Below are 24,533 nucleotides of genomic sequence, written 5' to 3' on the forward strand. Positions count from 1 at the left end.
TATTACCTAATGTAAATGACTTGTTCTCCTTCTCCCTGACATAGTTTTGGCAACATTCGTTTGGCCTGACAATGGTAGATCAAATCAGTTGTTAGCTTGTGCTTTTACCACCTGTGAATGCTACAGTGCTTTTACACATGTTTTTCTTCACACTCAAATACCCCATCATAAATACATTTATACATACCAAACCTAATTACTGTAATGCCATGTGGTTATCTTTCCCGGTGTTTTTTGTCTTCCATCTTCAACAGCTCAGAGCGCTCTAACCAGAAGGACCTTGCAGCTATGCAGACATGACCATAATTCACTGAACTCGCCACGGTCATGGTCGAGAGGTAGCATGCATCTGTTCCCTCCTCCAGGAGAAATACTCACTGTCCGTTAGTGCATTGGCACTCCAGCCCTGGTCTGGTAGCAACAAATGCAAGAGCCACTGTAGGCTACTTAATTGCAACGGTCAGCCACAGGCCATATTCCTAGAATACCAAGTGAGTTAGTGGGGGTGAATAGTCACATGCTCCGCAGTAGATCCTCTACAGGTGATGATACTGCTTCAACGTCATACTAGATTTTGGCTTCAGCAGCTGGGTCTCTACAGGTCCGTTAGATTGATGCTGTGATACATTCCACTCCTGTCCTGCTTCTGATTGCCCCACAGGTGGGCAATTTCGTAGCACTAAAAACTTTAGTTTGCGGTGTTTAAGTTCATTGTGGCACACCCGGGCTCTGTGCTGTGGCCTACTGGCGGTCAGGTTTGCAACGGTACAGTCGCATCAGACACACTTAAGGATATTGCCAGGACCAGCCGAGTTCAGAGTTGGAACATGCAGCGGCAGCCGCCATAAACAAAGGGTGATGGGGCGGGTGGGATCGTGCGCCAGGCGTTGCGCTGGGGTGGGGTGAATAATACAATATATTTTTTGATAAACTTACCTTTTGCCACCGGCCGCCTCTCCTCTTCTTCCCTGGGTCCCAGCAGCCCCTGGGACAGACTCCCTGTTCAATCCCTGCCCTGACTGGTCTGAGCAGGCAGGAAACATGTCCTGCTCAGAACAGGTAGTCTGTGGGGTTTCTCCAGCCTGGCTGCTCAATGCAGCTTGGCTGGAGGAAACCTAAGTGCGCATGTCTGTTTTGGTCGACCTGAGACGTCTGGCCAAACACGCATGAGCACTTAGGGAGTGGAGTGCACTAGTACTCCTCTTCCCCCTCCCATGCCTCAGCCCCGCCCCTCCGAGACCGCGGGCTCAGAGCCAGCAAATGTAAAATAAAACGATGTAAGAACATCGTTTTATTTTATATTTGCTGGCCAGGTAGTGGGGCGATGCTCTTCTGCCATTGCGGAGGAGCTGCCACTGGGAAACATGACAGTGACTAAGGGCAGAATTTGGGATAGCGCCACGGATTAGCCTCTTTGAGAGACCCTTTGATTCAGAAGCACACTGGTTGTTTTATGGAGAGTCTGTGGTAGACAGAGTTCAGCTCTGGGGGCAACTGTTTCTGCTTGCCCGGACAGTCAACTTCTTCGGCAGTCTTGGATGTCTTTTCTCCACTTCTTCTTAGGCAGGTGAGTCGGCAGGGTTTCATTCCCATGACCCATTTAGAAAAAGTCTGGTCTCACCTACTGATTCAGAAAACACAATATGTTGCCACAATCTCTGTACACGCTAAACCCAAGTATGTCAGTGACGGAATTCCACTGTGAAACAAATGAGGGCATACGCTCCTTCATGTCTAGTACAGTACCTAACTGATAGGTTTGTATGTTTTCTTTGCGTTTTGAACTATAGCATATGATTTTTATGGTAATGGACGACATTGTATTTCTGTAACTCACTATGCGATATTTACAACGTTTTGATTTTAGAACTTTTACCAAGACTATCAAGTGTTTCAGGCTAAGGTCGAAGATCTGGATAGAAGACTAGGAACCATCATTAGTCAAGGATTTGATGACTGTTCAAGTATTGAATCAGCTGTTAAGGTATTATATAAACATTTGATTGCAAATATGCCTCCTCACCACAATGATTGCAGCGTCTGCAGAATATATAATCACTATAATGTAAAATATTAAGTATCCAAAATTAATTGCTTTGAATGCACGCTATCAAAATATCGGTCATGATTAAACCATTCCATTACATATGATCAAACATAAAGTTTCATAGTTCATGTTAAACCAGCATTGGCAATGCTAATCGGTCTAGTTGTTTTCATTTTCAAAGCTCTTCTCCATTGAGTGGTGAGTTTGTGTGCTGGTTGAATGACTTTGTAATTCGGTGAATGTGAAAATAATTCAGTAGCTGGGGGATGAATATGTGACATATCTTTGTGATTTCAATCATGAGTAATTGAGTAATGAGTGCATGGATAGATGGAAGGCTGTATGAAAGGGTGAGGGAGTGCATAGATGGAAGGAGACAAGTTAAATCAATCTAATAGACTGAACATTCAGAACATTGTAGTGAATTGAGAGGCTGCACTGGCCCAACCTGAAGCATCACTATGTCTGACCCTGTTGTGTGTCTGTTACCAAGTTACTCTAGGTGTGAATTATGGATCTCACTAAACAGTGAACAGAATTAGACCTGGGCACCCTCTGTCCTATCCCAAAAGAACAAGTTACCTTCTGTAGCGCTTTTGCAGGTAGAGACTCTACATAACTACAGATTGCTCACCTTAGAATAATCCCCAGCCATCAGACTGGATCCTGAAAATCTCGAGAAGTAATTCTGTGCACCGATCAGCTCCAAGATGACGTCTTTCACTTTAGAAGTGACATAGCAGTGCTCAAGTATGAGCTCACATCTGTTTCTTTTGTGTCCATTACTGCGTCAAACACATGGAGCCATGTAAAAACCAATGTTTGACCAGTGAGTAGCATCTAATTGGATCTTTTAGGTAAATAGCTTAGTTCTCAGAAAAGGGAGGATGGGCTGGTCGGTGTGGAATCCGCAGTTAGATAGAATATCTACTAGGAAAACCATTACTGAAGGTAAGTAACTTGTTCTTCTGATAGAGGTTTCTAACCGCAGATTCCTCACCTTAGAATAGATACCCAAGAAATACTTCCCTGGAGATGGGTCTTTGAACTAGCTCAAACCAAAAGGTTCTGGAGGGCCTTGCGGGCAAAATTCTTATTGTTTCATGAACGTGTGGAAGGTCGTACACATGGATCCTTGACACATGTCCTGGGCAGGTACCCAGCAACCTAATTCAGTTGTAGCAGCCTTGGCCCTGGTGGAGTGGCCCTCAGGAGGCTGCATCTTAGCTAGTGCATAGGAAACTTCAATGCAAAGCACAATCCATTAAGAGATGGTCCATTTGTGCACTGCCTAGCTTTTTTTCGCTCCAGTGAATCCAATGAAGAGCTGACCATCCACCGGGTGTTCTTTGGTGTGATTGATGTAAAAAGAGAGGACCCTATTTGGGTCTAAACGGTGGAGTCTTTCCTCTTCCTTGGAAAGATGAGGTGGCCGACAAGAATGTGAGTGACCACCTTTAGTAGAAAAGAAGCACGTGTGTGAAGAACCAGTTTGTCTGCGAAAAAGCTGGTTTACGGACGGTAAACAGGCAGAGGTTGTAGCTCACTGACGCTCCTGGCTGATGTAATGGCCACAAGGAAGATGGTCTTGATTGCCAGCAGCTGCAGAGGGTAGCTATTTAGGGGCTCAATCGTAGAACACATGAGGTCTGTCAGGACTAAACTGAGATCCCGTTGGGGCATCACAAAAGGAGTAGGAGGGAGCAAATGGTGCAAGTGTTTGAGAAAATGAGTCAAACGTGGTGACTTGAACATGGAGGGTTGATCCAGCAACTACAGGAAAGCCAAAATTGCTGAAAGGTAACCCTTAACAGTGCCCTAGGCAAGGCCTTGCCAGACTAAAGATAAGGCAAACAGCAACACCTCTGACAGTGATGCAGAAAGTGGGTCCACTTGTCGTGAGGAACGCCAAGCCACGAACTTTCAGCAAGCTTATACAGTTTTAGTGGAAGGATGCCTGTTGCCAAGATGACATCACGGACTTCAGGAGGAAGATCAAAAACTCTCAACTCACGCCGATTTAATCTCCAAGCATGAAGCTAGAGAGTGCGCAGACTCAGGTGAAAAACTCTGGCCTGTTGCTGCAATAGGAGATCCCACCAGAAGCGAATGCCTGACCAGAGGATAGATGCTCAGGAACTCAAAATACAATACTCTCTGTGCCCAATCTGGAGTCACTAGGATGACTTGGGCCCAATCAACCCTGATCTTCTTGAGAGCTCTCGGCAGGAGTGTTATTGGCAGAAAGACGTACAGGAGTCCCAAGTTCCATTCGAGGCGGAACGTGTCTACGATTGGGTGCAACTTTGGAAACACCTTGTTTTTGGTGGTGGCAAGCAGATTGAGACAAGGTTCTACCCATTATTGGAAAGGACTTTGCTCCAACTCTGGATGTAACTACCATTAGTGATCCGTGAAGCATCGATGGCTGAGTTTGTCTGCCCTGGCATTCAGAGATCTTTCAGGTGTGGCTTGACCAATAAGATGCCCTTGCACTCCAGCCATGTCCGAAGGCACAGAGCCTACCAGCACATGGCCCATGAACTCACCAGCCTTGTATGTTGCAATACCACATGGCTGTGGTTTCTTCATGAACTCCTGAACTAGCATTCCCTTAATGGATGGGAAAAAATCTTTCAATGCCTAGGGGATAGCCCTCGGCTCCAAGAGGTTGATATGGAGCTGAGCGTCTGCCAGAGACCAGAGCCCTCTTATCTCCACCTCTCCCAGGTGGCCGACCCAGACCAGAAATTACGCATCAGTCACAACTGTAAACTCTGTGTGGGGAAAGGAGAGTGGTCTACCACTGACCCCATCACTGTTTGTTAGCCACCACTGTAGATCTTTCACAGTCTCCTTCAAATTCTGGAGTCGGTTGGAGAGATTCCCCTAATGTTGTACCCGCTGGGACTTCAGAGCCCACTGCAGAGCTCGCATGTGTTGGCAAGCGTGCTTCACCAGCAGGATGCTGGAGGCCATCAGACCCTGCAGCCTCCAAGTCCGTCCCACTGAAACCCAGGATTGAGACTGAAACATAGGGATCATAGCCCAAATATCCTGGACTCTCCGCTCCGGAGGATGGGCACGGACCTGCACCATGTCCAGAATTGCTCTGATAAAAGGGAGAATCTGAAAAGGAGTCAGGTGTGACTACGGCATGTTGATAGTGAACCCCATCGAGTGCAAAAGGTTTGTGTAGTCTGGAGGTGTGTAACAACTGCCTGGTGAGAACCTTCGTTCATAAGCCAGTCATTAAAGTACGGGAAGAATGTAACCTCCTTTCGAAGATGTGCTACATCCACTACTATCACTTTTGTGAACCAATAGGGGCACTAGTAATACCGGAGAGCACCGCATACTGGAAATGCTTGTGGTCCACCGTGAACTTAATACAACACATGTGAGCCTGCAGGATCGAAATGTGGAAATATGTGTTCAGCATGTCCTACTTTACCATACAGTCAACCTAAGCCATGGTGAGCAACTTAAATCGCTTTTTCCACAGAAACGTGTGGAAAGGGTGGAGATCTAGTAGAGGACGGAGGCCTCCATCCTTTTTCGACACCGGGTTGAAGCAGAAATAACTACCACGCCCTATATAAGGGACAGGGACCCTCTCGATAGCTCCTTTGTTATCCGTTTAAGGGATGGTGGCAGAGGGGCAGGGGTTTCCACGAATGAGAGGGCATAACCCCTCTGCACAATTTGCAGCATACACTTGTCGGAATTTGTTGCTACATTGAGGCAGGTGGTGCCAGAACCTGCCGCCAACACAATGGTTGTGCTGGGTAGGAGGCTTGCTAAAGGGGCTTGGAGGCTGTGGCAGCCGGAGGCCCGGAGGTCTGTGGGACTGGACATTGCACTGTGCATGACTTCTGCGTTCTTTTGGGGATCTGCAACTGTGGCCACAAAAAGGCTGGGCATCAGGAACAGCTGCTTTATTAGGACAACAGGGTTGCATCCCCCTTCCCTGCCTCAATTATTATCTCTTTTTTTATAAATTTGAAAGTACTGAATTGTTTGGAGCGTCAGTCCCTCGCTCTGTGTGAGGTCAGGCAAAAGCAGGCTCTTTAGAAAGACACATGCACTAGCGCACTTGTGCCTGCTGTCAGAGGATTTATAGGGCTTACCTCATTTTTGACCTGGTCCTGTGTGCCCTGCAAGGCTGCAAGGCGACAGTCTCCTATGACGCAGTACAGCCTTGCTTATTGAAGACAGCCTGGGTACTTTAAGCTTAAGCCCTAGGTTTCCTGAGGCACTTTGTTAATCAGCAACTCTGCACTGTGTACCAGTGCAACCCCACCCATTTCCGTACTCGTCACAGGGTGGAGTAGGAACAAGCCTCCGTGGCCCCACCATGCCCTGAGAGGATTTGGGAAATGTTAGGTGCACTCGAGGCTGTAGAGGAAGGAGAATGGAGCCTACTGCTGCTGCAAGTTAGTGTTAAAGGCAAGTGTGGGCTAATAAACAAAACAAGCATTGGCAATGCCAATAGGTCTCACATTTGTGGAGTTAGAGCTATTGGTGCTGTAAATGACAATGTCTTTTACCCATGTGTTTTGTTTTGGAGTGGGTGTATGTGGTGTGGAGTGGAATTATGTGGGTTGCAGTGGAATTGTTAGTTTTGGAATTGTGTGGGGTTGAATTGTGTGGTGTTGAGTGGATTTGTATAGTGGAATTATGTGGCATGGTGGATAGATAGGGGTGAGAGCTGCACAGAACAGATAAAAAAGGAAGATAAAGAGGGATAGGTAGTTTGTGCGCGAAGTGCTGGATGATCTCCAGAGGGAGGAGCAGAAAGAGTGTGCGAGAAAAAGAGAAGGTGGTGAGCAGGCGACAGATGTATAAAGAAGGAGCACCTGTGTACACAGAAGACACCCCAAGAAGAGGAGGAGAGCATGAGATTGAGGGACGGAAACCTTGAAAAGGAACAGAAGTGAAACTGTGCTTGAAGACCTGTGTTCAACCATATTAGAGATGTGGGAAGAGTGCATGAGAAAGTGAGCAACAGGGGTGAGAGAGAGACTGGGGAATTGGTTGCTCTTCCAAAATAAACCTTATTGACCTGAAAGTAAGGCAAGTGTTCATAGAGGCAATGACCACCCACCAGCTGAGGGCGGGGCACCGAGGATGGGCACTGGACCGAGAGAGGCATGTGAACCGACAGAGATCAAGGAAAGAGATGGGATGTGCACACTTTCCAATTTCGGAATATAAGAAGTGAGAACAGCATTGAGATGAGTGGGGGGGCACCCAGAGAGGGATGAGCAAGAGGTGGGCGAGTGCACAGCGCAAGGAGGTACAGGAAGGCAGCATGTGTGAGCAGGCAGTACAGAGAAGAGACTGGGAGTGTGAGGGAGGGATGAGAGGGACAGTGGGGGTGTGGGGAAGAGATGACAGAGTATAGAGGTAGAGGGGGCAGTGGTATTGCAAGTGAGAAGTGACAGAGTCGGTGGGAGTTTTTTTAGGAGAGATGAGATGTGCCAGTGGCAGTGTAAGGTAAAGGTGACATGGTTGGTGGGAGTGGCGTGTCCCAGCTTTTTTTCCCCCAGCCTTACCCTTCCACATGGATCTCATCACCACAGCTGTTGGATTTGCTATGAGAAGACATACAAAATGCTGCTCCTTGCCACACACAACTTCTCCACCTACCTTTCACTGCTAAGCCGCGACTTATAGTTTTATGCAATACATGTACTCATATTTAGTTTAAATGTTTTATTTGGACCCTGTGTGTGCTCGTGTATATCTATATATAGATTAAGGATTCTTGTATTTCCAGGACTGGTAAATGGGAAGCTTCAGAGAGAACCTGCACTTTACTTTTTGTGAAAGAGTGACTGCACTAATGGACCATGTAAATGGCAAATAGGCCAGTCTAGCTACCCGCTTGTGCAAGAGCAATTTGATTTAGTGAATTGGATAAGCAACTTTGCGTGGACTAATTTAGATTCTTGCATGCTGCAATGTCCAAACCAGCGAGGATATGTTCCTAAAGGTTGGGCTGGTCTCTTCTACAGCAGTTTCTGGGATCAGAGAACTAGGACATGTAGTGGAGCAACTGAAGTTTAGTTTAGCGTGTAGCCATGGCCACAGTGGCTTGTACCTGAAAGGGCCAGTCTAGCTGTTTGCATAGTGCAGAGGCTGTAAGTAGTTTGAGAGGAACAATCTAGCAACTATTGAATAAGGCCAGTAAACACTAATCTGTTTGTACAAAAGGCCCAGTATGACCTCTTGTGAAGGAATGATTATAAGTAATGGAAGAGAACTTGTAGCACTAAGTGCCAGTACAACCCCCTCTACAAAAACGCAAAACCAGGATACTGGCTCACAAGTCCTGTACTCTAAATCTGCACACACAAAAAACTAGTGTTAAAGGCCTATTAGAATACATTGCAGAATAGTAAACACATGCAAGTGTATCCTGCTACCAAATACTCAATGATAGTGGTTAGGGGAACTTGCCACAGAAAAGTAAAATTATTTACCAACAATACGAGGACCCCGAGCTAAGGATGTGGGTCGCGACTGAAACTCAAGACCATATGAGCTCCTTTCATATTCCCATGAGACTTTAATAGAGCACTTGTGCTTCCCTCAGCCAATTGTACTGAGGTTCAAGCGAGAGTGTGTGTGTAGAATGTACCAGCATTGAAGACCAAAGACAGAGCGTGCTCTCAAGTCCCGTCAAAACAGGTGCAACAATACATGTAGAAAATATGCAAATGCAACAGGTGCATTTCAGAAAGTAATTAAAATAACTAAACATTGTTTTAAAATGAAAAAAAATATAAAAAAATGTAAAAGCTACACAATAAAAGAGTGATTACACACTGTAGTGACCTGCATGTCCAAGAGAGTCATTTCTCATCCAGGGGATACTCATGAATAGTAATAATCTGTGAATAATCCCTGTGCGGGGGCGGGGGGGTTCGAGGGGTGTGTGTGTGTGTGTGGGGGTGTGTGTGTGTGTGTGTGTGTGTGTGTGCGTGTGTGTGTGTGTGTGTGTGTCTGTATTTGTCAAAAATGCCGCAATTACATAGTTTTGCAATGTAAGAAAAGTACCCTCCTAACCCATAAGCAAAAGAGGACATGCACTAAAAGGTTGTCATACAACAATCCTTTATTGCCATAAGGAAAACTTGTAATTGCAGGCAGTTGCCTGCAGAGCAGTAATGAAACAAAGAAACTGACACCTTTCCTTTAAGGCTTCCAAAGGTCAGGTCACACTGCCTTTAAGACCTGCCAGGAGACCTTCTGCTCCCATCATACACCATAGGTGACAGGTCAGTTCTTTTTTCTAGGTCCTTCTGAGAGGATCCTGGAGTTTGAGCTCTTCAGTTTTTGACTGAATTTGGTTATATTTGATATTTTCTTTGAAAATTCGACATTTCTTGATTCCTTGAAGTATTTCTGACTAGTTTTCTGAGTTTACTGAATTTTTTCCAGTCAGAATGCCTGCTTTATTTCGGAAATGTCCTTCCTGTGGCAAGAAAATGGCACTGTCAGATCCACACTCAGTGTGTATTGTGTGTCTTTCTTCTTTACACAACCCTGACCAGTGTTATCATTGCCAGAAATTTTCTAAAAGGACTCAGCGTGACAGAGAACGCATCAAGCTTCATGCCCAGCTGAAAAGAGATAGAAGTCATCAGGTTGGTGGCCATGGAGACATCAGAGGCTCCTCTTCCAGCAAGCAACCTCGAAAACGGCGTCGTTCCGCCTTCCCTGATTCCAGGAAAAAGCAGGTGACAGAATGTTTGACGTCGAGATCGCCGTCGAAGAGGCCGAGGCACTCTTCAGCGTCGAGGGACAAGTCATCGTCTAGACGTCGAGACCCTCCGCCGCATGCCAGTGAGTCGGCGTCGAGGCACAGCACTTTGGGCTCGAACGCTGTCGGTCCAGAGAGACCAGTTAACGCCCCGTCGACTTCGAGGCTTCCGTCGACGGCGAGGCATTCTCCGCCACCCTCGAGAGGGTCGGCGTCGAGAGACTCGCCGGCGAAGACCCTGCCGCGAGTGGACAGACTGTCGACGTCGAACGTCGTCACGGTCAAGGCATTAGACGTCGAGGAGATCGACGTCAGGAAGGCGCCATGGGAGGTCGACGTTGAGGTCCCCTCATTGCTGCGGGCGGTCGACGTCGAGACCAACGTCAAGGACAAGACGGCGTTCTTACAGCTTATCGCTGCACAGATCGACGACGAAGGTGGCTCAAACCTTGTCGAGGCGTTCGACGTCGAGGGACAAAACTGCAGAGCTCTCGGAGGAGGCTCGGCGCAAATCGACGTCGAGGTCCAGATCAATGTCAAGGGCCCATTCATCATCCCCAGGGCTGAATATTGTACACATTTCTCCAGAGAGATCTCCTAGAGGTGGCGAACAGGAGGTTTTTGGTCTGTCGCCACGGTGGCTGAAGGACTTCGGAGAGGGAGGTGTCCGCAGGAGTCAGGGCTCGGGCTACTCAGACAAACTCGCCCTCTAGGACCACAAAGGACCCTGAGAGAGGCGTTCCTGAGGAGCCTTCAAAGTCTCATTCCAAATGGCCCAGATCGCATTCCCATCGCCGGTCACGTCACAGCCCGCGCCACGATCCTGCACATAAGAGAAGGCGCCGATGATCATCCTGGTCTTCTTCCACTAGGTCTTCTGTCCGGGACTACTCTCCAACCATTTCTTCTACGCCACCTTCAAGAGTGTCTCCAATAGATGACATTGGGACTTTCACTGACATACTTGAGAAACTGAATATGTTTGTATACTCCTGTGATTCCCACATCAGTAATTTTTGAGACATTGCATCATCGTACGGCTCCCAGGCCTCTACTACCTCTGGTGCCAGGTTTTTTAGAGCCAGCTATGACCACGTTCCTCACTCCTGCCACAGTGGGGTCAGTTACATCAAGGATTGCGAAAACATATAAGGCTCCAGACCAACATCCCTTGTTGCTTAGGTCTGATCCTCCGGCGGATTCAGTCATCATGGCAGCCGCCAGGAAAGCGCACTCCGCAGCCTCATCAGCTTCAGTCCCCCCAGAAAAGGACAGTAAGCAAATGGACTCTTGTGGCAGGAAGATGTGTAGTACGTCTGCATCCACTATGAAAGTAGCAAGTAAATCAGCCCTCCTAGGGCGTTACGACAGGTCTCTTTGGGACTCCCTGGCTCGGTTTACCGACAAGCTTCCCAAAGAAGATCGACAGGACTTTCAAGAAATCCTGCAGGAGGGTGGTTTTGTAGCATACCAGGTCATCAGCGCTGCTGCAGACGCCTCAGACCTCGGCGCGCATGTTTATGTGCACGGCATCTGTTCACGGTACTCAGCATGGCTGCGCCTCACAGGCCTTAAACCGGACGCCCAGAGGAGGATTCTCGACCTGCCTTTCAACGGTTCCTCCCTATTCGGCGCTCATGCAGATGAGGAAATGACAAAGATGAAGACCGAGCTGGATACGGTCAAAGCTGTTGGACTAGAAAAGCGGAAGGAGTTTCGTAAACGCCTTCGTCAATATGATAAGCGCCCTTTCCAGCAGAGGGTTCAAACCCCTCAATGGTCCTCCCAAAACCAGCAGAGGTCATAATTCCAGCAGAAGCGTCCTGGCAGAGGAAGGGGGAACAATAAACAACAGCAGTCCTCCTCCAAGCAGCCTCCAAAGCAGTGAAGCATTGCTTCCTCCGCGCCCGTTCGCCACTCCGGTAGGAGGGAGTATCGTTTTTCATCTAGAAGAGTGGGAAAACATAACAAGAGACAAATGGGTGCTGAATATTGTGCAGCATGGCTACTTGCTGAAGTTCAAGTCTCCTCCCCCGCAGGTGCCTCCACAATTGAAGTGCCTTTCACAACAACACAAGCTACTGTTACAAGACGAGGTGTATACCCTTCTCTCCAAAAGAGCCATAGAAGAGGTCCCTCTCCACCAGCGGAACCAAGGGGTATACTCACAGTACTTCCTGGTCCAGAAACGAGGAGTACAGACCCATCCTCAATTTGCACCTGCTGAACAAATTTATAAGGAAAGAGAAATTTCAGATGCTAGCCCTACACCAGATATTTCCACATCTTCACCAGGGGGACTGGATGTGTGCCATCGACCTGCAGGACGCCTACTTTGGCATTTCTGTGTCAGTGAAGCATCGCAAATTCCTCAGGTTCCAGGTGTCTCAACGGCACTATCAGTTCCGAGTACTTCAGTTCGGACTCAAATCCGCCCCTGAACGTTCTCCAAGTGCATGGCGGTGGTGGCTGCGTTCCTCCTCAAGCGGAAAATCTTCGTCTACCCCTACCTAGACGATTGGCTCCTAAAGAGTTCCACAGCTTCACTACTCCAGAGCCATCTCACCTACTGTCTCCAACTTCTTCACTCCCTGGGGCTGCATGTCAACAACAAGAAATCAGTCCTCAATCCAACACAGAAGATACATTACTTGGGCGCTTCCCTGGACACCGCAAGGGCAAGCGTGTGTCCTTCAGAGGAGAGGTTGTGCTAAACAACTGCCGCGCTCTTCTCAGTGTTCCACATCCTACAGCCAGGCAAGTGTCGTCGCTGCTGGGATCGATGGCATCATACATCTTCATTGTTCCAAATGCCAGACTTCACATGCGACCTCTACAACAGTCCCTCGAAGATCAGTGTACGCAGCGGTCAGGCCGTTGGGAAGATAGTGTGTCTCTTCCTCAGGCTGCTAGGGACTCCATCAAATGGTGGATGAAATGATCGCACCTTCTACAAGGGGTCCCTTTTCACCAGGTCATTCCGACCCAGACTATTGTTACGGATGCCTCAGTGCAGGGTTGGGGAGCTCACATGGGCCAGCTTCAGGTACAAGGTCTCTGGTCCGAGGTAGAGCGAAGTAATCACATCAACGTCCTGGAGCTAAGGGCAGTTCATCTGGCTCTCAAGTCTCTGTACCCGTCTCTTCAGTCCAGTTCCATTCAGGTTCAGCAACACTACTACAATATTCTATCTGAACAAGCAGGGAGGCACCAGGTCAAGGGTCCTGTCTCTGGACTGCCAGACCATATGGAAGTGGCTTCTGGTGAGGAGTCTCACGATCGTAGCTGTCCACCTTCCAGGGACCTTGAACGTGCAAGCAGATGCTCTCAGGAGAGACTTCGTAGAAGCGCACGATTGGGTGCTCAACGGCGAAGTTGCTCAGGACATTTTTCGGCATTGGGGAGCGCCAGACATCGGCCTGTTCGCAGACGCGGCAAATACAAAATGCCCCGTCTTAGCGTCCAGATTCCCACAACAAGGATCAAGGGGGAATGCACTTTTGATCAAATGGTCGCAGACATTGTTGTACGCTTTTCAACAGCTGCCTCTGATCCCGGTGGTCATACAGAAATTTTACTGGACCAACACCAGAATGATCCTGAAAGCTCTGGAGTGGCCGCACCAGTGGTGGTATCCGGATCTTCTACAGCTGTCCGGGGCCCCACACAGGACGCTGCCCTGCCGCCCGGACCTGCTGACCAAGAACGAAGGGAGAGTATTTCATCCCAACCTCTCGTCCCTGCGATTGACAGCATGGCTCCTGAGGTCATCCAGTACGGGCACTTAGACCTCTCAGCGGACTGTATGCGTAGTCTCAAGGAAGCAAAGAGGCCCTCCACCAGGAAATCTTATGCTTTCAAGTGGAAGAGATTTTACCTGTGGTGTAAAGACAACGCTTATGATCCGATCAAGGGCCATGAGCAAGTGATTCTTCCTTACTTGTTATACTTGTCTAAGTCCGGCCTGCAATATTCCTCCATCAGGGTTCACCTGGCTGCAATTACGGCATACAGGAAGTTTCTGAACCAGGGGTCATTCTTTCAAATGCCAGTGGTCAAGGACTTTCTGGAGGGACTCAGGAAGGTTTATCCCCCAGTGAAATCTCCTTCTCCACCTTGGGAACTTAACATTGTTCTTACTGATGGGTGCTCCTTTCGGGCCGATTCATAAGGCATCTTTGCAGCATTTGACCTGGAAGGCTGCTTTTTTAGTAGCCATCACATCAACCCGCAGGGTGAGCGAGATTCAGGCGCTGTGCTGTAAGGAGCCTTATACTGTGTTCCATGCCAATAGGGTGGTATTACGTACACATCCGAGCTTCCTTCCTAAGGTGGTCTCGGATTTTCACATCAATCAGGTTATTACTCTTCCCACCTTCTTTCCTTAACCTTCTACTCCTCCTGAGAGATCTTTACACTCTTTAGATCTCCGGAGAGTATTAAAGTTTTACCTTGCCAAAACTCACACACTTAGGAAATCTGACCGGCTCTTTATCAACTACGGTTCCACTAACACCGGTCTATCTGCATCTAAAAGATCCATTTCTCGATGGATTGTCTCTTGTATAGCTTTATCCTACCAATTAGCTAACAAGACTTTACAAGGCAAACCTAAAGCACACTCTACCAGAGGAAAAGCTTCTACCACAGCTCTCCTTCGCAATGTTCCTATGTCTAAAATCTGTAAGGCGGCTACATGGCGTTCGGTGCATACCTTCACATGCCATTACTGTCTAGATTCTGATGCACAGGCCGATGCCCAGGTTGGGCAGGCTTCTTTGAAGAATTTGTTTGCATGATTGCAATTTGAATGTAATGTTCTGTATACTCTGTTGCTCGTCCGCAAGGTAGTGGGTATGGGCTTGCTACTCTATTCACAGATTATGACTATTGATGAGTAACCTCTGGATTAGAGGGATTAGTTACTTACATGTAATCCTAGTTCTCATCCAGGGATATACTCATCATAGTCATAAGCGACCCTCCCTGGACGAGCATTTCTGGAGTTGTTCTATATTAATTGCTTCCTCTACTCAGGTGTCTCTACACAATGCACCGTCAAATAGAACTGACCTAACTGTCACCTGTGGTGCATGATGGGAGCAGAATGTCTCCTGGCAGGTCTTAAAGGAAGGGTGACTTGACCTTTGGAAGCCTTAATGGCAAGGTGTCAGTTTCTTTGTTTCATTACTGCTCTGCTATGCAGCCTACAGGCAACTGCCTGCAATTACAAGTTTTCCTTATGGCAATAAAGGATTGTTGCATGACAACTTTTTAGTGCATGTCCTCTTTTCCTTATGGGTTAGGAGGATACTTTTCTTACATTGCAAACCTATGTAATTGCGGCATTTTTGCCATGTTGGAAACATTTTAGTCTGCATGTATATGTTTTCACATATGTGTGTATATATATATATATATATGTATTTTCTATATACTCCGGGATCCCGCACGTGGGCGGGGATTATTCACAGATTATGACTATGATGAGTATACCCCTGGATGAGAACTAGGATTACAGGTCAGTAACTAATCATTATCCAACACTCACCGCAGTGACAGGGTTGTTTTTCGGAGCGTGAAAATACACAACAAACTGTGTGGCAGATTGCTTTGGATTGGAGTGTGACAAAATGTTTTGCACTAGAGTGGGGCAGATTGCTTTTGACTGGAGTGGGGCAGATTGCTTTTGATTGGAGTGGGGCAGATTGTTCTGGACTAGAGTGGGGCAGATTGCATCAGACTGGAGTGGGGCAGAATTTTTTGGACTGGACTGGACTGGAGTAGATTGCTATGGATTGGAGTGGGGACGATTGTTTTGGATTGGAGTGGGGCAGATTGAAGTGGGACAGATTGTTCTGGATTGAAGTGGGACAGATTGTTCTGGATTGGAGTGGGGCAGATTGTTCTGAATTGGAGTGGGGCAGATTGTTCTGGATTGGAGTGGGGCAGGTTGTTCTGGATTGGAGTGGGGCAGATTGTTCTGGCAGATTGTTCTGGATTGGAGTGGGGCAGATTGTTCTGGATTGGAATAGGGCAGATTGGAGTGGGGCAGTTTGGAGTGGGGTGAAGTGGATTGGATTGGTGTGAGATGGATTAGATTGGAGGGATGAATTGGGATGTAGTGAGATGGATTGGATTGGAGTGGGGCAGATTGGAGTGGGACAGATTGTTCTGGACTAGAGTGGGGCAGATTGGATTGGGGCAGATTGCTTTGGATTGTAGTGGGGGAGATCGCTTTGGATTGTAGTGGGGGAGATTGCTTTGGATTGTAGTGGGGCAGATTGTTCTGGACTGTAGTGGGGCAGATTGTTTTTTATTGGAGTAGGGCAGGTCGGATTGGGGCAGTTTGGAGTGGGGTGAGGTGGATTGGATTGGTGTGAGATGGATTCGATTGGATGGATGTATTGGGATGTAGTGAGATGGATTGGATTGAGTGGGACAGATTGGAGTGGGGCTGATTGGAGTGGAATGGAGCGGGCAGATTGTTTTGATTGGATTGTGGTAGATTGGGGTGGGCGGATTGGAGTGGGGCAGATTGTTTTGGATTGGAGTGGGGTAGGTTGGGGTGGGGCAGATTGTTTTGGAGTGGAGCAGGCTTTGCTAGGACATGCTATGAAAGGCTCGATCCTAACAAACGACATGCAGGCTCTAGCACATGCTATCATAGGTTCGACCATAAAAACATGCCGTTCTCTAGTGGAGTGGGACCGACTGTTCTGGATTAGAGTGGGGCTAATTTCTTTGAATTGGAGTGGGGCTAATTTCTTTGAATTGGATAGGGGCAGATTTCTCTGGATTGGAGTGGGGCTGATTTCTTTGGATTGGAGTGGGGCAGATTGCCCTGGATTGGAGTGGAGCAGATTGTTTTGGAATGTAATTAGGAAGATTGGAGTGGGGCAGTTTGGAGTGGGGTGAGGTGGATTGGTGTGAGATGGATTGGTTTGGAGGGATGAATTGGGATGTAGTGAGGTGGATTGGATTGGAGTGGGGCGTATTGTTTTGGATTGGAATGGGGCAGATTGTTTTTGACTGGAGTGAGGCACATTGTTTTGGATCGGAGTGTGGTAGATTGGGGTGGGCAGATTGGAGTGGGCCAGATCATTTTTGATTGGGGCAGATTATTTTGGATTGGAGTGGGGCAGGTTGGGGTGAAGCAGATTGTTTTGGAGTCGAGCAGGCTTTCCTAGGATATGCTATGATAGGCCCGACCCTAACAAAGATATGCATGCGCTAGCAAATGCTAATGTAGGCTCGGCCCTAAAAACAAACCGTTCTCTAGTCTGGCAGCCTGCAAAGGCAAATAAAGGAAGAACAAACTGCTTTGCATCAAAAGTGAAAATATTGTTATTATGACAGTGAAGGCAAGTGGTCCTCTATGATTAATTCATTCCACCAGTCTGCATGAAAAACACACCATCAGACGAGGTCTACAAAACAGGTTCATTGCCTCGCTACTTAAAAATGTAAATATTCATCATTGTTTTATTGTCAAAGAAAAAAAGAAAGATGGTAGGCATATCAGTTTACTTGCAAAGGTGATCTACAAAAAATGGTTTTAGTTCAGATGAACTACTGCATAACTCTCGTATACTTTTTTTTATAAAAGCCTCCATGCTTCGCGCTGATAGAACCCTCGGTATACTGTACAAACAGTGCAAAAAGAGGGAACATATATAAAAACAAGCATTTGCAATGCAACCGGCCTCGCCTTTGGGGCCTTATAAGTAATTAGTCATGCAGCACATTGTCTGCAGCTGGGAGCCAGTAGTGGCTGCACCAGGATGTGGGGAAGGGAAACAGTGCTCTAAAACGGGCATCCGGTTTTTGTTAAAGAGCCAAATAAAGATAGGACAAAACGAGGCTCAATTTTCTAGGCCATCATAAAATGCAAGGCTGGAACAATGGCAAAGGGAGATGGGTTAAATGTTTGTGTCTGCAGAGGAAAATCATCTGTGAAACTACAGGGGATTGATCAGTTTGGCCCGATATCTGAAAAACAAAAGGAATGTGTTGGCTAGAAACGTAGAATTAAAAGTACAATAACCTGAATGTCTAGTTGGCTTTACAGCGATAAACTCGAATCGAAAAATGGGAAATCAATGGGTCATAGAGGGAGGTAATAGCTGAACCAAATGGGGAATAAAGGCACTTAAAAGCCACTAGGTAGCCTAACGAAGCGCTATGATAAGAAGGAAGGCACTTTCAGCAGTGCCTGCACGTTGTCTGCTTTATTTCTGAGCAGCAATGTGCAATCAGGGATGGGGGTCTTTCTTATTTAAAATTCCTGCTGTCCCAAGACAAAGGCCGAAGGTAAGGGGCTATCAGGCCTTCTTTGGTTCGAGTGTCCTGGCTAGGAGCTAACTGGAGCAAGTGGCACCACAGGAAGTGGCATCAAAAGCCCATGACCTCACAGAAAGTAACATCACAAAAGGTGACATCAGATCTTAATACCTCAGACCTATGTTTAGCAGTTCTATCACAAGTACATTTGAGCGCATTATGAGATTTAACAAGTGAGATTTTGCATTGGTGTTGTGAGAACAAAAACCACCCGAAAAAATCTGGGCCTCAGTTTATGAATTTATGATTTTTTGGAAACTCTGCTACCAAGAAATTGGCAGCAAAGGGAAATGTGGCAGTAAATCTATTCTGCTTAATTGGTTACAAACTCTTCATTTTAAATACTGTATGAGGTTAAGGAACCTGCTGCAGAGATCTTTGTGTGCCAGTAAATCTCTGGGAATAATAATGGTAAGATAACTCTGGAGGTTAACGCATTAGCTGGAGTCATCTGTATTTTGTCTAGCCTACCTTTTAATCAAGGTAGCAATAGAAGTTTAATGTGTCTTCTGCAACGCACACTATGAAACATGCAGATGACAAATTTTTATTTTATGTAGCTAGGTAACTGGGTTAGTGCTTTTGACACAAATACCTTTGTTACTTGCAGTTCATACATTTTAATCCTTCTAATATAGCACAGTAAGCTATGAACGGCATGTGACTCCTGTACCTTGTAACCCTCACTGTTTCACGTAACACAGCCTGTACATTGATTTACACACTTATGATTTATTGTCAATGTATAAAGCTTACGCATGGTGTAAAGCGCTCAGACATCCTGCATTAGGATGGGTAGCACTGTAAAAGAAAAAAAATAGTAGTATGTTGTGACACAACATTACTTGATAAGTCACCCAGGTAAATGTAGTCCTCCACTTTAACATCAGTGTTTCCAATTAAGCAATGCATCTCCTACTGTGTTCCACTACAACGTGACAATGATTCCTACAAAAAGCATGCTAAACTTACCCTTTAAACCTTGTTTCTGCATAGATCACCGGTGCAGTTATTTGCCCCAATTACCAATAACACGATGCTTTCTAATAGAACACTTGTGTAATGTTGTGCTCAACAGAAAACTAGCACAATTCTCCAGAATCGATCAAGTATAAAAACTGCACACAAATTATTTTTAATGCTGCCAGGCAACTATTTAATCACATTCTCCAACATAACCCATAAAAAGAAAGATCATGACTGGATAGCAAACCAGCACCTCCATGACCATAGCACATGAAACCAGCCTCTTCAGAGAGCTCACCTCTGGCTAGGCACCACGTTTTCATGTCTTTGTACACGTTTGCAAGTAAAGCTCACTTGGACACAGAACAGGTCCAATAATTTCTTCCAGGCCCAGATTTTAATTAACTTTTTGCTACGTATAGTTTACTTTTTCCATTACAGACAATGGACTAAATGTACCACAACACGAAGCAAAAAAACTTAGCGGACGAGCTACGTACACCCGTCAAGGCACAGTCCGTTTGAACCCCGAATCTTTTTATTTGGTTACTTACACATCTTTTTAATTTTATGAGTACTTTCTCTATGGTTGACCACAATTTCTCCAAGTTTAACTATGAATTTCATTGGGGTAAGATAACTTTCTGTATCAATTCAGCTATCATGGTTTCAGTAAAAAATAAAAATAAATAAAAGGTTTACGAAAAGGCCATCCTTTACCCTTATTTTCAGTTTCAAACCTTTTTTTAGTATTCGGTCTTGAAAACTGAATTTATACAAACAGAGGCAAATAAGTACAGCGGGCGGCAAACTCCGAAGCGGCTGTCCAAAAGAAGCAGCACCCAACACGTTTGCGACACTGAATTGCCTGCAACAAAAAATGTCATAATCAAGGTAATTTTATTTGTCCCAGGTACAACTTTTGTCTCTTTTCGAACTTTAATATTTTAATTTAAAACTTCTTTCTCCACCCTTGCTTTTCTTTGACACATTTCAAGTGGCAAAGAGGCATTTTATGTGGTCCCACAGCCCTAATGCAGAGTGTGATGTGCCTCTTTCCAATTGCAATGAGTCTGAGAATATAAATGACTTTGGAAAAAATTAATACATTATGCAGTTTTGTGCTGTGGGTCATCCAATGCCCCGAAAACGTGCCAGTTCAAATTTAATCTTTAAATGCAGATATGCTAGAAGCTGGGACTGAAGCAGTAAGGCACAGATCGCTGCAGAAACAATAGAGATCTAAAGAGGTCTGCATCTCCATATGTGGGGGGACTTTAGGATGGGGGTCGCAGAAATGAAGACGGTAAATAAATTATGCGTTTGCAGAGATATACAAGTGCATGCAGAAAATAAGCGCCTCGTGCAAAAATGCGTGGATAAGTGTTTGTACAAAGCCAGGGGGTAGATAGCAGGAAATTAGCACAAAGGCAGGAGATGGGTATCTGACCATGGAGGGCAAGTGCATTCACAAGTAGGTAAAGGGTCAGCACACAAGTGCAGATAGGCTTCTGATAGGCACTGATTTACAAATCCAGTCAGTGGTTGGGAGTCAACGGCAGATAAAAGCAAGGGGATGGGTGTCTGATCAGGGAATAGGTACAGGAGAACGGGCGCGGGAGGAACCAAGATTAATAGGTAACCGAGACAAATGCACACACATACGGACTGGAAGATGGAACATACCCATCTCCCTGTGACCAATCCCCTGGTGACATACACCAGTTCTACTACCAAAATAACCTACAACCACCTTCCACCAACAAGCAACACATCTCCTAACAACCTGAAAAACACTGAGTAAGGGAAGGCAGGAATGTATGAATCTGGACAGTGTTGTTGGAACCTGCAGTCACCATTTTTCTATTCTTTCAAGCCAAAGCGTAGGGCCTTTCACCCAAGCTAATGGACTTGGGGTCGTCATCGTCCAAGTTCTGCCAGATTCTAACATCGCCGTCGCTCCCACAGGTGGCAATGCAGCTCCCCGAGTCATCAAAGCAGATGTCGGAATGGCCCTCTGTGTGTCCGTACCTCATAGGCAGTTTTGTTGAAGGCATCTTCTTTCAGAAGTCTGACTGACGTGGGTGAAGACAGAAGAGCTGGCAACGGTATTATCGCCTTTAAGTGCTTCATCCGAGGTGGCGAGATTAACCCGGTGTTGTGGGCAGCAAAAAGATAGAAACCGTCACATTGCCATTATGAAGAAAGGACAGGCAAGGTAAGAGGTTAGTCCAGGCAAGTAAGTGCCCAGCCTTGATGAGGCGGTGATACGGATATCGCTGTGGAAATGCGCCCGACTGCTAAGTGTACAGTTAGCAGCGGGTCTCGTGCAGACTGACCTGGTAAGGTTTTAGAGTGGATCGTCCGCCAAACCCAGAACTGGTGAAACTTAAAATTCCACTGGGAGCCCTTGCCCCTAGTGACGAGCGGCCGGTACCATCACCACATAGGCCGATAATTCCAATATCTCTCCAGGCGAAGGACCAGGTCCGGCTGCACAATTCTGTTGAATGCTGGCGGGAGATGGAATGGCGTGAACAGAAGATTTCGCGGGTTCCAGTGTTTAGATTGTGAACTTCATAGAAGGAGGCCACGGATTGGCTGCGATTTTGACTGGAAGCCACGCCTGTAGTCGGCCTTTTTTGGACGGTGTCCTTAATGAGCACTGTAAATGGAGTTATTTAGGCTTCTTGAAAACCCTGCAACCAGTGACGGACATTTTGAAAAGGGAACGTTTACCATTCATTTCCAGTCAAAATCTGCCAAATTCCGTAGAATCTTAGGGGTACGATGGCCACCATGAGATTTTGACGTTTCACTTTCTGTTCAATTACTATGTCAAAGAAGCCGGAATTAGCTGGGCTTTCTAGTTTTTTTGGCTGCTGTGGGTGCCGATGCGTATGGTGTCTTCCTGCAGGGTGGGGGGTCTGCCGGCAATTTAAACTTAAAGCGCGACGTCATGGCTCTAAAGAAACGGGGGGGGGGGTGGCCGGCGAGCGAGAAGACATCGGACTGTGGGAGGGAGGGTGGGGAGGCATAATGAGAACAAGGAAACGGGTGCGGATGACATATCATGAAGGGAGGGGGGAGCGAGAAGGCATCGGACTGCGAGAGGGAGGGTGGGGAGGCACGGAAAAAAGTAGTCTGTGAGTAAAGGGGCCCATAGCTGTGGAAGAACACAAATGAAGACATGTCCATCATAAGGAGGGTCTAACAAGCCTACAACCAATCGGAAGGCAGCATTTAAGATACAAGCCAATGAAAATGATGGGCGGAGAGTGGGCAGAGCTTCCTCGAAGCTTCCAAGCTATAGCGTATACTGCATGTCTCAACGAGACAGTGCAAGCGCTGCCTAGGCAAGACCTAATAAAAATAAACTAGGAATATGATGGACATTTAGTGTATCGCCCCTCGAGCAATTCTTTGATTAAATAAGGCACAAAATGTCGCTTTCATACATAATAAATGAATGAGGGTCCACAGCTTCCTGCATCTTTAAAGCATCAAAAAAACTGAAAATCTGTCAAATCTACAGACAACTATTCATGTCTCTTCCAAGGAAAAGACCAAGGAGGTATATTCACTGAAAAAAATACTGTTCTATATAACTACGGCTTTGTAGTTTTAGAACCAACCTTTTTGCTCTGTGTCACTGGAGGGCCCCACGGGGGACAAAAAATATACAATTGACTGAACCGAACTCCCAGTCAAAACCTTGGAAGGCAACCTACACCCAGCTTGCCACCGTAGGCCCGAGTCACCTTGGCCACGGTTAGATGATGTTTCAAGCCCCCTTAGATTTAATTGGACTAATTCAGTGTAGTCAAAATAATCACATTAGCACGTGGGCCAACTTAACTTGGCACTTCCAGATTTATGTAACCAGTGATGCTGAACAATACTAGTAGCCGGGGTAGTGGCTGGAAAGAGCGCAATTATGCTTATGTTAGGGGTAGTGGACTAGGGTGGTGATGGCCCAGTAAATCATGGAAGAGTCTTGCTTCGCCTAAGAGCAGACATTTATAGAGACTTGTAATGGTTTGTTTATAAGCTGCCTAAGGAGAGACAGTTCTTTGTAATGTACAATTTATCTGAAGCGTTAATAAAATAACCTTCTTAAAAAAAAACCTATAAAACCATGACACAAAGTGGAGAAAGGATTGGGATTCACTGCTTGGTGCATCATAGCAGGGTCACACAGCATCCGGGGGTCAACATGGCTCCAACATTCCTACTAAACTGTCTAATTAAAATTTTAAAAACTCGAAATAAAGAATTAATATTATTTACTACTTAGCGGACGCTGCAACTCGAACTTAGATTCTCAGCTACGTAGTCGGCTGCTCTGGCCGTTACACCACACCCTCTCCTTGAAATACGTCATGACAAGCAGCTAGTGAAAAAAATTCTGTTACTGCTGTAAGCTCAGTGCAGTAAAATGTCTGCCATTTTCCTGACTACAAATAGGTGGGTGTTGATGTGCAGAGTCACAGAAATGTAATTTATTACACACGCTGACCTCCTTAAGATGAACAAACAGTACAACCAGACTTAAAAAAATCCCTACGGGAATCCCTTTGAGTCATATATCAAACAGTGGATTTAGATACATTCTAACGTGCCCGCCAACGGCTGGGCCTCCGCCCAGCCTCCCTTTGAAGTAGAAAGGCTCTCCCAGTCGTCGTAGTATTTGGAACCTGTTTGAGCACAAGTTTCAATAACTTGTTTATCAGAACAGCAGCTCCTGCCCACAAACAAGAAAGTGAAAAAGCAGGCACAATGTTAATGTCCCCTCTATCTCTCGCAGAGCTCCGGTTCTTCGCCCGCCCTCTACTGCAACAGGGTAAGGTCATAGACGAAGCGTATGGAAATAAAATAAAAAGCCCTGCCCGGAACACCTCTATTCATAGCACGCCCTGGGCACCCTTGGGCAAATGTGAAGAGAAAAGAACAATCTTTACAAACCTGTTTATTGGGGAAGCCTGGAGCAGTGATCCAGATGTTGCATTCTTCAGTCTGTACAATTCAATCAATGCGGAGGGAAAAGAAGCTTAGGTCCATTCGGCTTCCAGTCATCCATATAAAAATCAAAAGAAGGGAGAGAATGGACCACTTGTCCTGTGTAACCAGGGTCTATTCAGCTGTCGATCCTTCTTAATAAAAAAAACCTCATATCTGTACACAGGCGTCTAGCGGTATATCTTAATTCTCCGCCATTCAGTACAGTGACAGCATCATCATTGGGTTTAGTATGTTATGCTGACCTCCACCTGGAGGTTAGACCAACTGGTTTTACAGTAGGGTCCAGAAATCATATGTGCTCTAAGTGAAAAAGGTAAAAATTCCCTACACCCCCATATGTAGAATTTTTATTGGGGAAACATGGGGGTGTGGGAAATTAAAAGC

At 46.3% G+C, this 24,533-nt stretch overlaps 1 protein-coding gene across 2 annotated transcripts in view; it reads left to right on the forward strand.

Moving 5' to 3' along the window:
* Nucleotides 1-24,533, forward strand: part of DNAH17 (dynein axonemal heavy chain 17) — a 14,992,541-nt gene that overhangs the window by 1,774,066 nt on the left and 13,193,942 nt on the right. For both annotated transcript variants that reach the window (XM_085617470.1, XM_085617471.1), the window contains one exon: nucleotides 1,868-1,984. In XM_085617470.1, coding sequence (XP_085473596.1) covers nucleotides 1,868-1,984 — 117 coding nt within the window. The remainder of the gene's footprint in view (nucleotides 1-1,867; nucleotides 1,985-24,533) is intronic.

Source organism: Triturus cristatus, chromosome 7 (assembly GCF_964204655.1).
Source record: "Triturus cristatus chromosome 7, aTriCri1.1, whole genome shotgun sequence".
Lineage (NCBI taxonomy): Eukaryota > Metazoa > Chordata > Amphibia > Caudata > Salamandridae > Triturus > Triturus cristatus.